Raw genomic sequence first — 18,009 nt, forward strand, 5'->3', positions numbered from 1 at the left:
GAGGATGCCATCTCTGCCTTGAAGGTGGGGTTCTGCAAACCTCGTCTTATGGTCATAAAATCCAGAACCCTGTCACCAGTAGCAGTTCTGCAAATAATTTTTGACTTGTAATTTCAGTGTTCTCCTACTTACACCTTCAACCTCACCAGAAAGAGAACACCACCTGGGCTCCTGGGCCCTCATCTACTGCCCCCATATCTCTAAAGTCAGTTTGGAAACTGTGTAGGTTTAGTGTTAGCAGTACCATTTGTATCCATGTGAAGAAGAGGGGATAGTAGTCAAAGGGCTGGACCAGATTTAACAGCACCTCCACAGTGTCCCTAGATATAGGCCTCTGGCAGACATGGACTTCTCTAGCTGACAGATCAGGTTGACAGATGGGTGCCTTCATTCCCTGCACCAGGGATCCACACATTACAGTGTCTCATCAATTCTGCCTGGATGTCTGTGTGTTCCTCTTCAACCCTGAGGGTGAGGAACCTAGTTTGTATTAACTTAGGCTAACCTTCCTCTTGGAAGTCACTAGCTTCCATCCTTCCCCTTCTTTTAATGCTTGCCTCAATACTGGATAGCTTCCCTCCTGCAGCTGGAGTCAGTCAGAGGCTCTTCAAGCTGCGTCTCAGTGAATATGAATATCCTTTCTGTCTCACTTTCATCTTCTCTTATATGATATAGCCCACCCACTTCCTGTTTTAAGTCTTCCCCTAGCCAGCACAGCTGCCACTTTCTGCAGGATAGGGTCTCTCTCTCCTGGCTTCAGAGAAGCCCCAGCGGTCTCAGCAGCCAGAGGCCTGGAGGGCAGCATCTAACATATGAAGTTCTGCTGCACCAAATCTTCCAGCCTTGTAAAGATATTTCTTACAGCATGTCCTGGTCTAATCTCTCTGTAGTGCATCACCAAAATATCCAAGACTCAGAACAATCCACATTCAACAATGAGTCCTCTCTGCAAATTGCTGCAACTGTTGGCTGCTCGGTTGGCTGAGCTCTGCGATCAGCTCTCAAACAGTTCTCTCCCAGGCAGCAGCTGAAGGGTGCTTGACCTTTCCTAATCAGGGGACTGCTACAGGAAAGGATCCAGGCACTCTAGGTCAAGGGCAGCTAATTACACGCACTTCAAGCTGCCGGAACTTCCTTCCACCCACACTGCTATATCTCTGCTTTCTTTGTCGTTGCCTGAAAGCAGTAGGCACACAAGATTTTTGGAAGGTTTGCCAGGCATCCTCCTGGCTTGAACCTTGTGGTCCTGAATTTCAAAGCAATGCCAAAGACTGCTGTGTTAACTGCTGCTTGTTTCTGGGAGTTTCTGTCATTTTGACTGTACCTTGTCCATGTAAAGGTATGTGTCAAGCTAGTATAAATATATTTTGTCCATTTCTCCTTCTTTTTTTAGACTGTTTTTATTTGCCTATTTAAGTCTTACTTTTGTGTCCTTCAGATGACTCACTTGGTGTTCACATCTGCCTCAAAGTCATAACTTGAGTTTATTATTATTTACAAGGATAAATCTTATTCAGGACCCTTCGTGCTAGCTCCACACTGGCAAGTGCAAGTCACATTTCTAGTGGTGTCTAAGGTCTGAGACACATATCCCCTTAATGGGTATCTTGACTGTTTTCCAACCACATAAATACACCCTTTTTTTTTTTAACTGGATCCTAGCAGATCTGCAGAATGTCTCTTTAGCAACTCCTTTTATTAGATGATTAAATTAAATTATCTCAACTTAATTAAGAAATAAAGGTTTTGCAGTCACCCAGCCTATCCATGATTTCATCTTCCTTCCTGTTTCTCTGTCTGTCCATGCATGTAACTCTTAAGGTCCACTTTAGAAAAGGCAAAGTTAATTACTGTCCTGTAATTCGAGTAGAAGAAAGAAATTAATGCCAGTCTTGAGGAGAGGAAGGCTGAAATTGTGTACTTTGCATTTGTCAACAGCTAGCTAAATATACGCGTCTGACTTGGCATGGCATTTTTATCTCTTCTTCAGAACGGAGACCATTGTAAGTTACATGGGGAGAATTCAAGTATGTACCATAGGAAAGGTTAGGAATGAAAGCCAACAACATTGCAGAAGGCCAAGCTTCATCACTTTAAGGGGCAAATAGCTTGCAATGCTTTTTATAGTATTTGGTGTACTATTGGTAATTTCACTTGTGTTGTATGTAACACCAGTTCTTCTCATATAGGCTGTTACATTTTTTAGCAGCTTTTGTTAGTGGTAGCAAATTTGATAACTTAAAATTTTTGATCTGTGTTAAAATCTTTTTCAAGTTTGTCTTTCCTTTGAAAAATGAATATATGAATGAGTATGCCAGGCATTCTAGTTAACTGACTTAACAGAGTTATATTAGAGATAATAATTTTTCTAACCTTAAAGATTAACAGCTCTGTCTTTATTTAGAAGGTTATGATACATTGCACAGGTTTTATACTCCTCTTAATGCCTCTGTATAAAGATGTGTGGCACTATCCTGTATAGAATCCAAACAGAATCATCAATCAGATTCCATATCATCAGAAAAGAAAACAGCAGGAAACTCATAAATCACAATGTTTTACTACACTGGAGTACACTGTGGATCAACAGCACCTTGATTAAATCATATACTCTTGCTCTTCTATATCAAAAAATAACACAGCCAGTTTAGACAATTCTGCTCCCTTTCTGAACACTCTCACCTTTTCCAGATTTCCTGACCCAATGTGGATTAAAGATTGCTCAACACACTATGAAATTGCTTTTCTTTCCAAATTTATCTGGCATGTGCTAAACTAATTTATGAAAACTATGGATAGAATCTTAGAATCACAGAATGGTTTGGGTTGGAAGGGGCTTTTAAGATCATGTACTTCCAACACCCTGCTATAGGCAGGGTCACCTCCCTCTAGACCAGATTGGTCGAAGCCCTGTCGAGCCTGTCCTTGAACAACTCCAGGGGAGGAGCATTCACAGCTTTGCTGGGCAACCTGTTCCAGTGTCTCACCACCCTAACAGTAACAAATTTAGTCCTAATATCTAGTCTAATCTACCCTCTTCCAGTTTAAAGCCATTTCCCCTTATCCCGTCACTATACGTGCTTATAAGACATCCCTCCCAGCTTTCCTGTAGGCCTCTGTCAGGTACAGGTTGGTCACTGTAAGGTTTACTCAGAGCCTTCTCTTCTCCAGGCTGAAAAGCCCCAGTTCTCTCAGCCTCACAGGGAAGGTGCTCCAGCCCTCTGATCATCTTCATGGCCCTCCTCTGAACTGACTCCAACAACCCCAGGTCCTTCTTGTGTTGGGGGCTCCTAGAACTAGTACTCATGAGAGCAGAGTAAAAGGGCAGAATTGCCTCCCTCAACCTGCTGGCCATGCTTCTCTCGATACAACTCATATCTGTACTTCCAATATTGCTATTCTACCAAGTAGTGACAATTTCTGTAGTTGTTACTCTTGACAGAAGGGATATTTTAAATAGGTAAATGAAATCCTGGATTGGTTTCAGTGCATTAATTTAATATTCAATAATGTCTCCTTTAGCAGATAACAAGCCACACTACTTCATGAATATTCTCCAGTGAAATGCAGTCCAGAAAAAGCTTAACTAGATTAAAATTCAAAAATTAAAGCAACGGAGTGATGGTATTTTCAAGAGGTGGCAAACAGGATCATTGAATGGGAAGAAGACCGATGAAATACACTCCCAGTAATGCAGTATACAAGAGATAGTGAAACAGAGGAGCATTCAATTTTTACAGTTTTACCAAACCAGCTTTTGCACAGCTGATAATACTGTTTCACATAATTTGAAGAAAAGAGCAAAATTTTTATGGGAGTGATATAGTTTACATGTTCATATTATGACTATTTAAGTGGAGAATGAGAGAAAAAGAAAAGATGCACTTTGCTTGTGTTCTCTTGAAGCCTTTGCTATACATCTTCTCTATGACTTGCTCTTCCATTGTCTAGCTATGTAACGCATTGAGCAATACTGATAAGAAATTCAAGTTGTCTTTCATAGATTATTAACAAAGAGTGTGACATACACTTTTGCTGTGGATATGTACCTGCTAAGACCACATCAGACTGACTGTAAGAAATAGCACAATTTTATTTGATCAGTTAGGATCAAAAAGGAAGAGGTATGATCTTTCCATTCCCTTAGGAAGCTGAATTAAATGCCATGGATGCCAACCTTAACTTTTACATCACAGTCATTAATTTCCCTAGTTCCTTGCTTTACCAAGAATGCAGAAAAAAATATATTCCACGGCTAATGCAAATATTGTGAAGGGTATTTCCTTCCTGGATGCTTGAGGAAATCATTGCTGTGAGGATGCTTCATTGAATTGTTTTCTTTGCAGGAATGGTTGAGCTAAGTTGAAAAAAGTCCCAGTTTGACGGGAAAGGAGGTAGAAGAGGAATAAAGGCACCATAGCACCATGGAACTAATTCAGAGACTTTATCTCATAAAACCAAATTCAACTGGTTATTATAAACAAGATAAATCAGCCCAGTACTTTAACAAGGGAGTTAATGACTAGCTGGGTTTAATAAACCTTCATAATTTTGATTGGTATTGGAAACAGACCTGGATTTGAAAATCTGATAGTAATTTCTCATACTTTAGACCTGAATAACATGAAAGCAGTATCAAAACAATAGTAATTTCTGTTGAAAGATTTCAGGTCCAAATACAATTTACAGTGTTTCGTGATAAATGTAGGAAAATGCAGAATACAGAAATCCAAAATACAGAATAATTAAATATGAAGTTACATTAGATTTTTATCTTTTTTTTTTTTTTCTTTTTTTTTTTTTTTTTACTTTGCTGCAAACTGCTAGACATGATAACTGAAAATACCAAGTTTTCCTTGTTTCTCACAGTTTGGATGAAAGTGGACAGTTAATGCATGCTTCAGGTTCCAGTTAGTTTCTTCCTTTGGTTTTTCAGTGTTCTCTTAGAGTAAGACATGACTGCACGTGGTACTTTGTGTGTAGCTTTAATATTTTATTCATAAAGTGAGGGGAAATACTTCACAGCATAAGCCAAACTCTCAGTGCAAGCATTTCAGAGAAGAAGTAAGGAAACCCTTCTTTTCCTGCCTCTCTGAGGCCACGCGTCATCCCAACACCATGCCCTACGTCAGCCAGTGTGATGTGGGTGAGGTTGGCACAGCAACAGCACACTCTTGGTTACACTCCCTTATAACTACACCAGCGTGAGTCAATTCAAAAGTTTTACCAGGTTTTTATTAGTCTGTGATGCACTGCCCAGTCATCTGCAGTTACTTGCCTGGCCAGTGCTCACAAACGTGCTAGTAAGCTTTAATATAATCTTTCAGTATTTTCAAGTTTGTCCTTTGGGATAAAATCTCTTCAGGTCTGTTCCATGCAGTCCTGTGTAGAAACTGGCTGGTTCATCAGCCATCCCGTATGTATTGAACGATTGGACAATGACTGATTTGGTATTTGCTTTTCAAAACAATCTGTGAAGCAGCATCAGTAACTGTTGAACAGTAAACCTGGAGATACCCCCAGTGCATTGTAAAACCTTATTTTCTTTCTTTTAAAGCAGTAGCAGGGAGATTAGTTAGTTTTATTAGTTTTCACTAATATCTAACTTACAACTCTGCTTGTTTTTTCAGACATGGAGATGACTTGATTGTGACACCATTTGCTCAGGTACGCACAGTTTTGCCTTGTTCCTCATATGATCGTGCAACCCAAGAAGGCCAAACCAGTTCTTCTCCACTCTTACTATTATATAAGACTTGTTTGCTTGAAAAAAGAAAAAAATCACCTATCTGAACAAAAACTTATACACTCACGTCATGTTGTTAACATGCAAAATTTGTTACATTCATCCAACTTCCTTCAGCAGAGAATGTCTATACCACTTATATTAAGACATTTCTCTGCTGCCTACTTTAGCTGCTGTCTTTCATTAAAAAAGTTCAGGAAGCAAGTACTCCATTTATATTGTCTTTCACAGTATGCAAGTCCTGTAGTTTTGGGCCTGCATACATTTTTCACCTGCTCTAATAATACCTTCCTCCTAATGTGTCCTGTACTAAGTACCCAAATGAATCAGGCTCCTTAAGGGAGCCACTTTTATTTTCTTTGTCTGTCTAAACAATTTCATTCTCTTTGTCATTTGAGATTTGTGGGGGCTGAACAGCAAACGGAAAAATATGTAATCATTTCTTATGTATGAAGTATTAGGCTTGAATGGACTATTATCATCCAAACACGAATGCTTTTATGGTCATTTTAGAGAACTAAATAATATTCTGTGAAAAACTTCCCTCCTCTTCAGCTAAGTCTGTCTTTAAACAAATAACGAATTGGTTATTAGAGAACAAAAAAAAATCAACTATTGGCCTTTTATTACAGACATGTTATTGTTAGATAATGTTCAAAGACTGGTCAAACCAACCCTGGGAACATTTCACAGGTATTTTGCATTGTCCTTTCTTTTCCTTTCAGCATAGTGGAGTGGAGCTAATTCAGTCTCGCCTGTGCAGAAATTTAGACTGAAGCCATTTTGTCTGTTCCAGGTGCTGGCCAGCCTGCGTACTGTACGGAATAACTTTGCTGCATTAACCAATTTACAAGATCGGGCACCCAGCAAGTAAGAATCAATTTTTGGCCACTGAACTTTTAGCAGTAGTATTTTTAAAATATGAACTAAGAAGAACAATTAGATGTTATAGATTTTTTATGACTTTACAAGTGTAAAACTTGTAATGGTTTTATTATCTGTTGAAACTGCCTATACTTGATAGATGAGACAGAAGCCCTCTTGCCTACTATCTGCTCTTGCATAGGTTTCCTTGCATAACCATCCAGTAATTTTTATTTATGCAATTTCTACAATTTTCAGTAAGTCATATGTCAAGGATAATTCAGAGATGATAATTCAGGCAATGAGTCTGAGTTGTGCAAATGAGCCAAAGTGAACAGATAGCTACCCTGATTGCAAGATCTGGATCTAGAAGTCATCCAAGATAAAGATGTCTTACATATCCACAGTAGTTCATGATTATGAGTGACATATTATAAATATGATTTTCAATTCTGCTACAGTATCATAGTTAACATTAATGTTAGTTAAACTGGAAAATTTTGTAGTGAATCAATTTTTATCATTCTAAATTAGAATCAGGTAGCATTCATGGAACTGTGGCAGTTTCTCACCGAAGACTTAAGCTCATAATGACAAATGCCCACCATTGCATATGCAATTCTATTAAAAGATATTTCCAGCCCCTTCATTTGGAATATGCCCTATTCAGATCCTGCCTGCTGTCATCTCTAAACAGCTATGTTAATCCAGCAAATTTTAACTTTCATCAATGAACAAAGGATTCCACTGAGCTGTTTGCCCTGAAGATTATTGTGAAGTGCATGCAAAAAAAAAAAAAAAAAAAAAAAAAAGTTAAAACTAATTGTTGCTATAAGAATTTGTTCTGAGTGAGAGAACATGGGTAGTGCAAGCCATAAAAGTAATAATTATAGATAGAGACTGAACTTTAAGCTAGGTACATATTCAATTAAGGATTAAGCAGACTCGTAAATTAATTTCTAAATTTCCCTGCTGAAGATATATCCCAATCTGTAGAAAGATTTGAGCAACCATTGTGAATTCCTTTATGTGTTACAAGAAAATAGCTAAATGAACTTTTATGCCATCGTGCTTCAGTCACAAATAATTTCCCAAAGAAACATGTTTTCTTGTATTCTTCAACCATTTATGAGTTTAACAGCTTGATAAGTCTTTTTTTTCTTTTCTTTTCAAACAGACGGTCACCAATGTGTAACCAACCATCTATTAACAAAGCAACTATAACAGGTAAGAAGAATTAGCTTAAATGCCTCTGTGAAACCAGCACAGGTTTCTAAATTCAGTATTTATTTTTAAAACTGTAAGTCCCACTGAAAACTGAATTTTATAATAATAATCTTATATTATTTCATATCCTGTTTTATTATGGAAAACTTGAGTCATGTGGTGACTCAATTTGGTGGCTTTTGATCTTATATAATGTTGGTTTTCTGATTTCTGTCTTACTATTCTGTTTTCAGTTTATTTCCGAAATCATAATTTTTTGACATGATGGTCCTTGCCCTTCGTTTTCTCTTGTATACTAGTGTGTGACTGTGTCATTACCTTCATTAATAACTTTTTGTAGTAGAATGAATTGGTATAAGAAATATATTTTATCTTCCATCTGAGAACCAGAGTTCTGTAGCTATTCTGACAGAGTCTTGATGTTACATACTCCTAGGCATTTTGAAGGCTGACTTTTCTGATTTAATATGGTAGATATTTAACATTTATAGGCACATGAAATAAAAATTCTTTAAAAAATAGATACAGCTTATAGAAAAGTATTAATTTGAAAGGAGGACTGGCATTGTGAGTTATGTGAATACTTCAGAACATCTTACCCTGTAGCACTTATTTACTATTATAGCAACTTGTTCTTCATTATTTTTATGGGAACACATTTTCTAACCTCGTATTTTTTATATTTTGTCAATACATGTATTCTTGCTCATGTTGTTTTCCAAGTAGTTATATCTCTATGGCTTGATGGCAGAGTGAAAGGATTTGCTTTGCCTCTTAGTGAAAGAAAACAGGCAGTTACTACATAAGCAATTTATCATTTAAGCCAAAAACTTACTCTTTATAGAATTTTTAGTTCATTTTTTGTTTGTTTGCAGACAGAACTTGGCTTGATTTTTGCTGATCCTCTGCTTGCCTTTTTAATTGTATGATAATAGGGTTTTAGATCAAGGAAGAACCAATACTTCAGCTTTCTTCAGGAGAACTGGCTTTGTCATGTTCAATAATCTGTTTCCGTAGCCTCTGGAATGTGGTAACATCATTAGGTTTTTCATCTATCCTTACCCAATATCCACAATAAAACATGCAGTCTTGGTAGTTCTGTATTACTCTTTTCTCCAATTCGTCATGTAATCTGAGGATTTGTGCAGAGGACTTACCAGGGAACAGAGGGTTAAATCTTCAAATCCATTCTATACACAGAAAATCATCCCTGGTTAATAGCATTCTGCAATCATACTTAAATTCACAGTAATTAAATGAACAGAGATGGGAGACAGATGAATAAATAGATCATGAAGCCATGAACTGCTTTTCTTACCTGTAGCCAATGTAATCTTAGTCCTTTGTTAATGTATTTCTTAAGAGATCATATTCGGTATTAGTTTCAAATTAATAGCAAGGAGACATCTCAGTTACTGACAGGTGCTGCTCCAATTTTTAATTGCAGAATCTGTCTCACCAATCAGCACAGTCATCTGAAAGTCTGTTTTCCTAATTGGAGACAGAGATTTTGAAAAGTAAGGTTCTCTCTTTGGTTCCAAGATGCTAACATCAGAAAGCCTACAACACAGTAAAGATCCTGCCACCAAAAGAAAAACGTATATCCAGAACAGAATATATGCATGCATGTGAACATCATGTGAGCCTACCTTGCATGCTCTCTCACAGTTTTTTGCCTAAGGCCAGCTTCTCTTCTCCAGCAAGAGAAACTGCTCAGACAGCAGGACCCAAGACACGCTTTGCTGGAAGTTACTGTTTAAATTTCCCCCCAATTTTTAAATTCCCCCCCAATCTGAAGGTTTCTATTCAGTTAGTTCCCAGAGTGCACTGTACTTGTCAGAAGCAATAAATCATCTGAGGTTTAAATGTTTGGAAAGAAGGTAGTGCAGTCAGTGGTGCAGCTAATCTAGAAAGTGATCCTGTGCCAAGAAATTTTAGGGAAGCAAGTAGAAGACAAAGAATAGCAAGGATAAATTAATCTAATTGAGTTTAATCTGATTTATCAGAGATGATGCTTGAACTGCTGTGCCCAGATTATGCACTGAGCTGGGACCTATATGAACTGGATGCAAGTGGCTGAAAGATATCAATAATACAGAGAATATATTAAGCTACTAAAAAGCAGAGAAACAGCTACCATTCACTTTGACTACTGAATGGAGATTCAGGCTGGATCCTTTTTTGCCTGAATGAATTTTCCCACTCTTTGTCACAGACCATTTTAGATATTTCCATAGCAACAAATTTCATAGCCTAAGCAAAGAAGTATGCATAGATACTTTACTGAAGCATATAAAATCCTAGTAAAGCACACTGCACGCTGGCACTATGCCAAGGAGAAAAATGTATTACAAACAATTCTTAGAATAATTAAACATGCTTTTGGATGCTGTTAACGCTTTTTGAATTGTTTTCTCAGGAATATTTGTAATGCAGATTGTGCAGTCTTTCCTGCTGAAAATATTCTTCTGGTCATACTGTTCTCAGAGTTCATGTCAGTGAGTATCCAGAGTAATGCACTAGACAGGACCCACCACATCACCCAGATGGCACAGCTTGCAATCTCAGTGAGAAACAACCATGAGCCTTACAATCTGGGTGACTGGAAGACACAGTTTTACTAAACAATGTCAATGCTGAAACAGAATTATACACATAAGGTGGAAGGTTTAACTTGCTAAGAGTTATCTTCCAGGAAAAGCAGAAGTGAAGCAAAGGCGACCATTGCAGATGGTATGGGGAAGATGAAAAGGGAAAGATAAAAATGGATTAAGTAAAGCAAAGTAACAGAAATAGCAAGAGAAAAATTCTCCCGCAGTGATCAGAAAGTATTTTCTGCTATTTTAAGAATTTGTCTCAAGGTAGAAACGTGGGAGAAAATGCAGTAGTAAAAAATAGGAAACTGGAGTTCATAGCTTCTTATTGGACTTGAGTTATAGCCTTTACAGGCATGGCTCTGGATCTTAAATCTAGCAGAAATTGGTATCATTTTTATTGAATTGAGCTTCTTGCATGTTTTTCATAGTCTTTGTCTAACACAATTCATGGTTGGTACACGTTAGCTACAGGCTTCCCAGGGAAATTTATGGTTTTGAAGCATCATCTGCCAGTCTTTGGTATAGTTTTTATTTTATTACACTGGATATATAATAAATCATTATTTAATAATTATACCATTTTAATTAATTAAACAGTGTTTAGGCTGCTGTCTTGAAGTATCATGCACTTAAACATCTCTTGGACAAGTTAAGCATCTGTATTTAAACAGGCTGTAATCCTTCTGAATACATGCAGATGGACATATGGGAAAAAAGTAAAGGTTACAGATGAAAATAAAGATATTGTTACTGTATGACACTGGAAATGATTATTTTGATGTGTACATCTATATGCAACCTATCTCTCATTCATTCCAGTTCTATAACTGAAAGATTTTATTAAGTAATGACATGAAATTAAAATAGAGTAATTTATTCTTAAGAATTAAATGGAAGAAACAATTCTGTTAATGAGATGCCTCAAACTCTTCAAAAGTCTAGATGACAAAGTATTAAATATCCTGCTAACCAAACTGTTCTGTACAGTACTTCACTACACTGAGATGTCCTGAGTAATCTATATGCTTTTTGTTCTTTCCTGTATCTGTGATTCAGCAGGGGATAAAGCAAATGAGAGAACACATGAGTGGACAGAAAAAAAAAGCAAAAGATGCAAGCGTTACAGAGGTTAATTCATGCAATATCGGGATAATTCCCAGGTTTTGGAAACAGGGATATGGAACTTAATGGGTTCTAATGCCCATGAGAATAGAGGGTTAAAAAAAAAACACCAATAGTTCAGATTTTCAACAAAAATCTCATAATGCAGTATCACTGTCATATTTCAAAATGCTGAAGAATTGATATTTCAGACCCAGGTTTGGACAGATATCCAGAATGTGTCCTACCTAGGTGATAACTGCAATCTATACATCACTTCTCTAGATACAGTCAGCAAGACTATAGTTATAATGTATATTATTATGAGAACTTCCCACTCACATTTAATTTGCCACTGAATATGTTTCTACCTCATTACAGAGGAGTATTCTACTGCACTGCAAAATGTTTGGCAGAGGTGAAATAAAATGGTCAGAAATTCTCACTGAATTGAGAAAAGAGTGCTTTTCTGCATTAGTGTAGAAACCTGACTCCCAACAGATGTGGTTTTGTTCTTTCTGCAGTAGGTGGAATGACATGTAAATGTTTTGTTCTTCACAGTTTTGCTTACACATGTGCCTCTATGTGTAATTAAAAAGAATTTACCTCACTTCTGAAAGCTATTTTACTTTCTGGCTCATACCACAAGCATTTATATTTTCAAATATGAATGTGTTTTGTAGCATTTTCACATATTTCAGCCTGAGGTAAGTTCCATCTATTATCTGAGAAATTAGCAGGTGTTCATCTGCAGACTTAGAATATGAGTGAGACAGTATGTATCACCAGCAGCTGAATTCAGTAATTAGAACTGCTTTAGAGACACTGTAAGTCAATGGCACACACACGCCAGTTCATCTCAATTTGCTTCCTAGGGAAGTATTTTTGAAATTCTCATTTAGGATCAGAATTCTTAATGCCAGGCAGTTAAATGGCTCCTTTTCCTCCTGCAAATGGTTTTGAAATTTCTCCTTCTTTGAACTGTATGAAGAGAAGCTGTATTAATTACAAGGGTTTTTTTTTTTTCTCATGTTGACTTAATTTTTTTTCTCATGTTGGCCACGTTGACACATTGGACTCAGTGGTGTGGTTTTTATGCTATGCTATAAACATAGCGCTCTGTATCGCTGTCAGTCAGATAAAGTAGTTTTCATTTTGTTATTTCTGTGCAACGCAATTTCTGCCTTACAAATAAAAATACTACAGACTCACATGCTAGGCTAATAATCTACTAATTTATAGTATACTGAAGAACTTGACACCAACAATAAGTGTTGTGGAATTTAGAGCTGATTTATCCTGTTTTCTGCATAGCTATTCATTTACCCACCATCTGTGCAATCCTACATAGTGTTCTGTCTAACATCCTTCAAGAACATAACCATCTTCTTTAAAGAAGTAATTTCCTTCCTCAAAAAAAATGATTGGTGGTGTTATCTAGACTTTCGTGTAGCACAGAGCAATGTGTACAGGCGATTCTCTCAAGCTATTGCTTTCATTTCTGGCATTTCTGACAGCTTTAAGCAGCCACAGTGCAAGTTCTGAAGTTCAGTAGCCAATATAAATCTGCAGAGAAAATTGTTGAGAAAAATACTGGTGCATATTTTTTGTAAAAACAAAACAAAACATCTTAAAATAATTAGCATTTGTTTAAAATCCGCTATTTGGAATACTCAATATAAAATTGATATTAATACATACAATAAGAATGTAACTGGGAAAAAGATCAGCAGTTATTGGCATGGAACGAAGTTTTAAAAGGCTGTGTGCATTTTTCATTAACCTGTTGTTACATAATATTGAAATTTATTTGTAGTCTGCATCCTTGTTCTCTTTTAGAGTTACATAAGGCACTGATCTCAGGGCTTTGCATACTGAAAGGACAGCAGAAACAGATGGGTGAGATTGGAAGGATTAAAATCCTCATGCTGTATACAGGCCCTTCTTGAAAAGATTTATTTTGCTTGTTATTATTTTATACCAGACTCCAATTCACATTTATGGGATTAAACTCTTACAACATGCATACATGTTGGTTTAAGGAGAAGTAGTGACACCATTGAAAATTTGGGGTGATGCATTATGAACTATAATATGAACTATAATATTTTTTTCTTGTGCCATTCAGGTAACATAAAAAAGATTCATATTGGGCAGCCCAAGGTGAATACAACTTCAGCTTTCAGTGAAATCCCTCCGGCTCGTCCATGTAATTCAGTAACTAGAAATGCAGTTGTTTTCTGCTTTAGCTAGTTTCAACTACACAATTTCCAAAATAAGCTCACAATTTTCCAGCAAGTGTTATCATAAAGGATTGACAATAATCAGTTTCAGTGAAGCTGAAGCAAACCTCCTCGCTAGATTATTTTTTTTAATGATCAATAATACTTTGCATAAATAAAACAGATTTGGAAAACAGCAGTATTTACGTGAACTAGTCCTTTCAGTTAATCATTAAAGGCTTTATCTAAGTCATGATAGCTAAAAGGAGAGTTATCTCATTTATAGTTTTCTTATCCAGAATAATAACAAAATCTTACTGCTTTATGAGATATGGGGCACAAGCTACATTCAGACTGAAACTTATTAATATGTTTCCTGCACAGAGTAAACAGTGAATGTCAAGAAAAGCAAGGGATAGGAGAGACGAAAAGCCACTCTTCACTCAGGCTCATATAATCACTTTTCACCTAGGGGGTGAACTAGCAGCTTCTTCCACTGCACCTAGTTTTATTGGCTTTTTTAATGAGTAAATTCAGGCCATGTTTGCCTATTTTATATTTAAAAAAACAGTAACAACAAGCAGCCACCTAGTCCTCTGTTTCACAGCTTGTGGAACTGTCATGTGCAATGTAAAGCTTAACGTGTGTTATTTCAAAGGATAACTATTATGTTCTCTTTCCCTTTAAAGTGAGTAATATACACTCCCAGTTTAGCCCTTTTCATGCCAGGGTTTTTCTATGACGGTTTGATGAGTACTTTCTCTATTTTCATCCACAGACCCTTAACTAACATTGCAGAAATTTTCTCACTGAGACAATACTGCTGGTTCATTCAGTGGGTTTGTGAAACACTGGTTAACTTCCTTGAGGCAGAATAGAAGGAAAAGGATTGATGTGGTTTTGGACAAAGCAAGTTGTTTATGTATCATCTCACATTCAAGGAAGTGAGTAAAATCAGGCTGCAATTTAGAATAATGTCTGTATTAGACTACTGCATTATACTATGAAAAATTTTGGGAGAAATTTAGGCTTTGTATACTGTACGAGAAACCTAAGTTGTTATTAGCATCACCTACAATATGTTTAAGCAGTGTCTTCTCCTAGCCATACTAATTACAAAATGTTGATTTTTGTTAGGTTATTTAGAAGGACTAACATGTATTCTGAAAAGATATTCTTTCCCCCAACTTGTAAGCATTGCTCAGCACTTCAAGTTACTCCTTCTTACAACTGTATTGTAGTATATCCTTGATTTTGAAATAGACTTACACATTGTAGAGTTGGAATATGTGATCAATCACTGCATTGAGAATTTGATGTGCAACACAACACTGATTTTCACTTTTTACCTTTAACTTGGTCTCATATTTTGCTGCATCAGTGAATGTTAATATATCATCATTTCATCAAAACAGTCTATCTTACTGGAAAGATAGACAGGATAACAAACTTTGTTTGCTTCCTCTTTTCAGCCCAGCTGTGTAACTTACAGACACTCTTAGTTGAGAAATGTGTTTCAGACTGCGTTTACAGTATTGATAATAATAACACAACTGCAGGAGTGAAAAGTAGATTGTTCTGTAGGATTAGGTAAGAAGAATTACAAAGAAAGACAGGACTTTTGTTTATGTCATTATTCTCATTCCTGTTGCAAATGCAGCCCATCAGTGATGAATATAGAAAATAAAACTGTAGATATGAGTTCAGTTATGGCTGCTGGGTGTACTCTAAGCGCATCTTCATTTCACAATTTCTCCATCTTCTGGCATCAGTGATCAGTGGTACCTTGTCTTCTGTCCAACTGAAAAGACAGATCTGAAAGTAGATCTCTCTTCCACTGACAAGTTACTGAGAAACTGGTTCCATAAAGCCTATTCACTTTCTTGAGTATCCATTTAGAAATCAGGGGCTACACTGGGACTACCCATTAAAGACTGTAAGTTCTGCTTTTAATATAGGCTGGCTTCTGAGTACTGAGCCTGATGAACGCTATGAATCAGCACACACAGCAGCCAGGGTCAGAGAACCCCAGAGAGAAGCAAGAATAGCAGCTCTTCTGTTATGGACTATGAAGTTCTGCAGCCTTTGCCAATACGCAGAAAAACTGAATGAATAAGGTTTAGGACCTGGGCCTGCTTAACATGTCTTCCAGGAAAGAGCTCATTACCAGACTACAGGCTCACCTCATTTTCACTCACTCCTATTGGACCTCATGCATTTTGCATTACATTCTGCAAAATGAGTCATCTTCAGCTGGAGGGAATAATTCCAAGTTTGGTGGTACTTGTGCCAACTGCGCTTAATCAAGAACTGAAATTTAAAAAAAAAAAATAAAAATTTAAGAATGATCAATACCTAAAACTCAGACTTCTGATCAGAAGCGAGTTGACATAATGTCTTTGTGCATGAGGCTTTTCCTATGTTAGGTGACTCATCTCAGAAGACCATTTGTGCTGAAACATGGTTCTGCATGGAAGTAACACTCGATCACAGAACAAGATCGTGTTGATCAAGCAGGACATATCTTTCATGCTGGCTGAACCTGATCACCCAGCTGTCTTGGAAAATCAGATGCATGGTGACTGATCAAGGGAGAATGGATTTAAACTAAAGAAGGGAAGATTTAGATTAGATGTTAGGAGAAGTTTTTCATTGACTGTGTGGTGAGGTGCTGGAACAGTCTGCCCAGGGAGGTTGTGGATATGCTGTCCCTGAAGGTGCTCAAGGCCAAGTTGAATGGAGCTCTGGGCAGCCTGGTCTAGTACTTGATCTAGTGGCTGGCAACCCTGCCTGCAGCAAAGAGACTGGAACTTGATCCTGGAGGTCTCTTCCAACTCAAGTCATTCTATGATACGCTTAAGTCTGTCATATATTCAGACATGCCTCCGTGTTTCATACTTCCAATTAGCTAGCTCTATATAGCTTATTATATTAAATCTCTTCAGAACAGGCTTTCAGTACAGTTGAGGAAGGAAGGCAACTGTCTTATACCATCTGAAAACTTTATGGAGTCACTGACTTCCCAGGTGCATAACTGGGCAAGACCCAACAGAAACTAATTTGGTATCACTATTTGCAAAAAAGGCACCACTGAGCAGCCTAAGAATCCTAAATACCATATTTCCTAGCAGAAACCTACTGGGAAAGAGTTGAAAAAAGAAATTTAAGCGGGTTGCTGTGAGAACATGAAGAGAAGTGACAGGAAGCAGTGAAAGAGATGGAAGACCTTACTGGACAGCTCTTACTTTAAATACTAAAAGCACCAGAGTATAACTTCTTTCAAATTTCCTAATCAGATGCAAACCATAGTTCTCATGCAAGTTTGCACAGCCGTAAATGAACTTCTGTGTAACAGAACTGGGAAAATATGGGTTTTTTTTTGTTTGCTTGCTTTTTAAATCATAGTCCTTGTCTACTTACAGTTGAGAATATTCAGCTCCAACTTGTCTTGGACCAGATCTTTTGTATCAGGAGTATAGATACAAAGCTGAATTAATTCTAAGCCATAATAAATCACATTTATTTTCTGATTTAAAAAAAGATGACAGACAATAAATTAAGATAGTCTCTCTTACATTTTAGGATAACAATTCAGTTTTCTGATTTTAATGATATTAAGTAGGAGTAGGAGTGCATCTGAGTGAGTGAATTTTTCCACTAGATAGCTTACTACTACACTAAAGAAACAGGAAATAACTCAAGAAAACTGGATTAGAAGTTTACCTCTTATTAAGCCGTATGCTAGTGGACACACTATAGGAGCCATTGGCTGCTTAGTCTTTAACTGAAAGAGTGCTAAGACTTACATAAGAAAAACGCCACGAAGAATTAAACACCAAAGAAATGGAGGAGAAAACTGGAACAGTTTGATGTAGCCTGGTCACCTGAGTCAGTGAAGTGCTAGTAATGGAATTCAGTAAGGCCTGAAAGATGAGAAGAGGCAACTAGTGGAAAAGAAACCAACATTTATTATTATTAATGGTAGTAGTAGTAGTATTTATTAGCATCATCTTTTGAATCCCACTTCTATCAGAAGTGAAGCAAAATCAGAATTTGGGGCAGGTTGGTTTCTTTATTGGATTTTGTCAAATAGAAGCAGCAGGAATGGGAAATAAAAAACTGCAAATCTGCTTTTCATGTTCTGTTCTTTCTGTTTCCTAAACGAAAAGAGACCTGTATGATGGATTTCAGCATTTCAGCTGCAGTAATGTAATACTTTTCTTACTCCTCTTCTTGTGTTTTGTTTTCTTTT

General features: G+C 37.0%; 1 protein-coding gene across 3 annotated transcripts in view; it reads left to right on the forward strand.

The window, feature by feature from the left end:
• The window catches only part of LOC122163989 (cAMP-specific 3',5'-cyclic phosphodiesterase 4D-like), a 488,389-nt gene extending 477,423 nt beyond the window's left edge, over window positions 1-10,966 (forward strand). For 2 of the 3 annotated variants that reach the window (XM_042825621.1, XM_042825622.1), the window contains 4 exons: window positions 5,631-5,667; window positions 6,543-6,616; window positions 7,788-7,837; window positions 10,257-10,966. In XM_042825621.1, coding sequence (XP_042681555.1) covers window positions 5,631-5,667; window positions 6,543-6,616; window positions 7,788-7,837; window positions 10,257-10,339 — 244 coding nt within the window. In that variant the 3' untranslated portion in view covers window positions 10,340-10,966. Of the gene's footprint in view, window positions 1-5,630; window positions 5,668-6,542; window positions 6,617-7,787; window positions 7,838-8,712; window positions 8,913-10,256 lie in introns of those variants that run through there. The other variant, XM_042825623.1, reaches the window with a different exon arrangement.
• The last annotated feature ends 7,043 nt before the right edge of the window (window positions 10,967-18,009 follow it).

Source organism: Centrocercus urophasianus, unplaced genomic scaffold, assembly GCF_019232065.1.
Source record: "Centrocercus urophasianus isolate 14NV4802_14NV808 unplaced genomic scaffold, USGS_Curo_1.0 seq_25, whole genome shotgun sequence".
Lineage (NCBI taxonomy): Eukaryota > Metazoa > Chordata > Aves > Galliformes > Phasianidae > Centrocercus > Centrocercus urophasianus.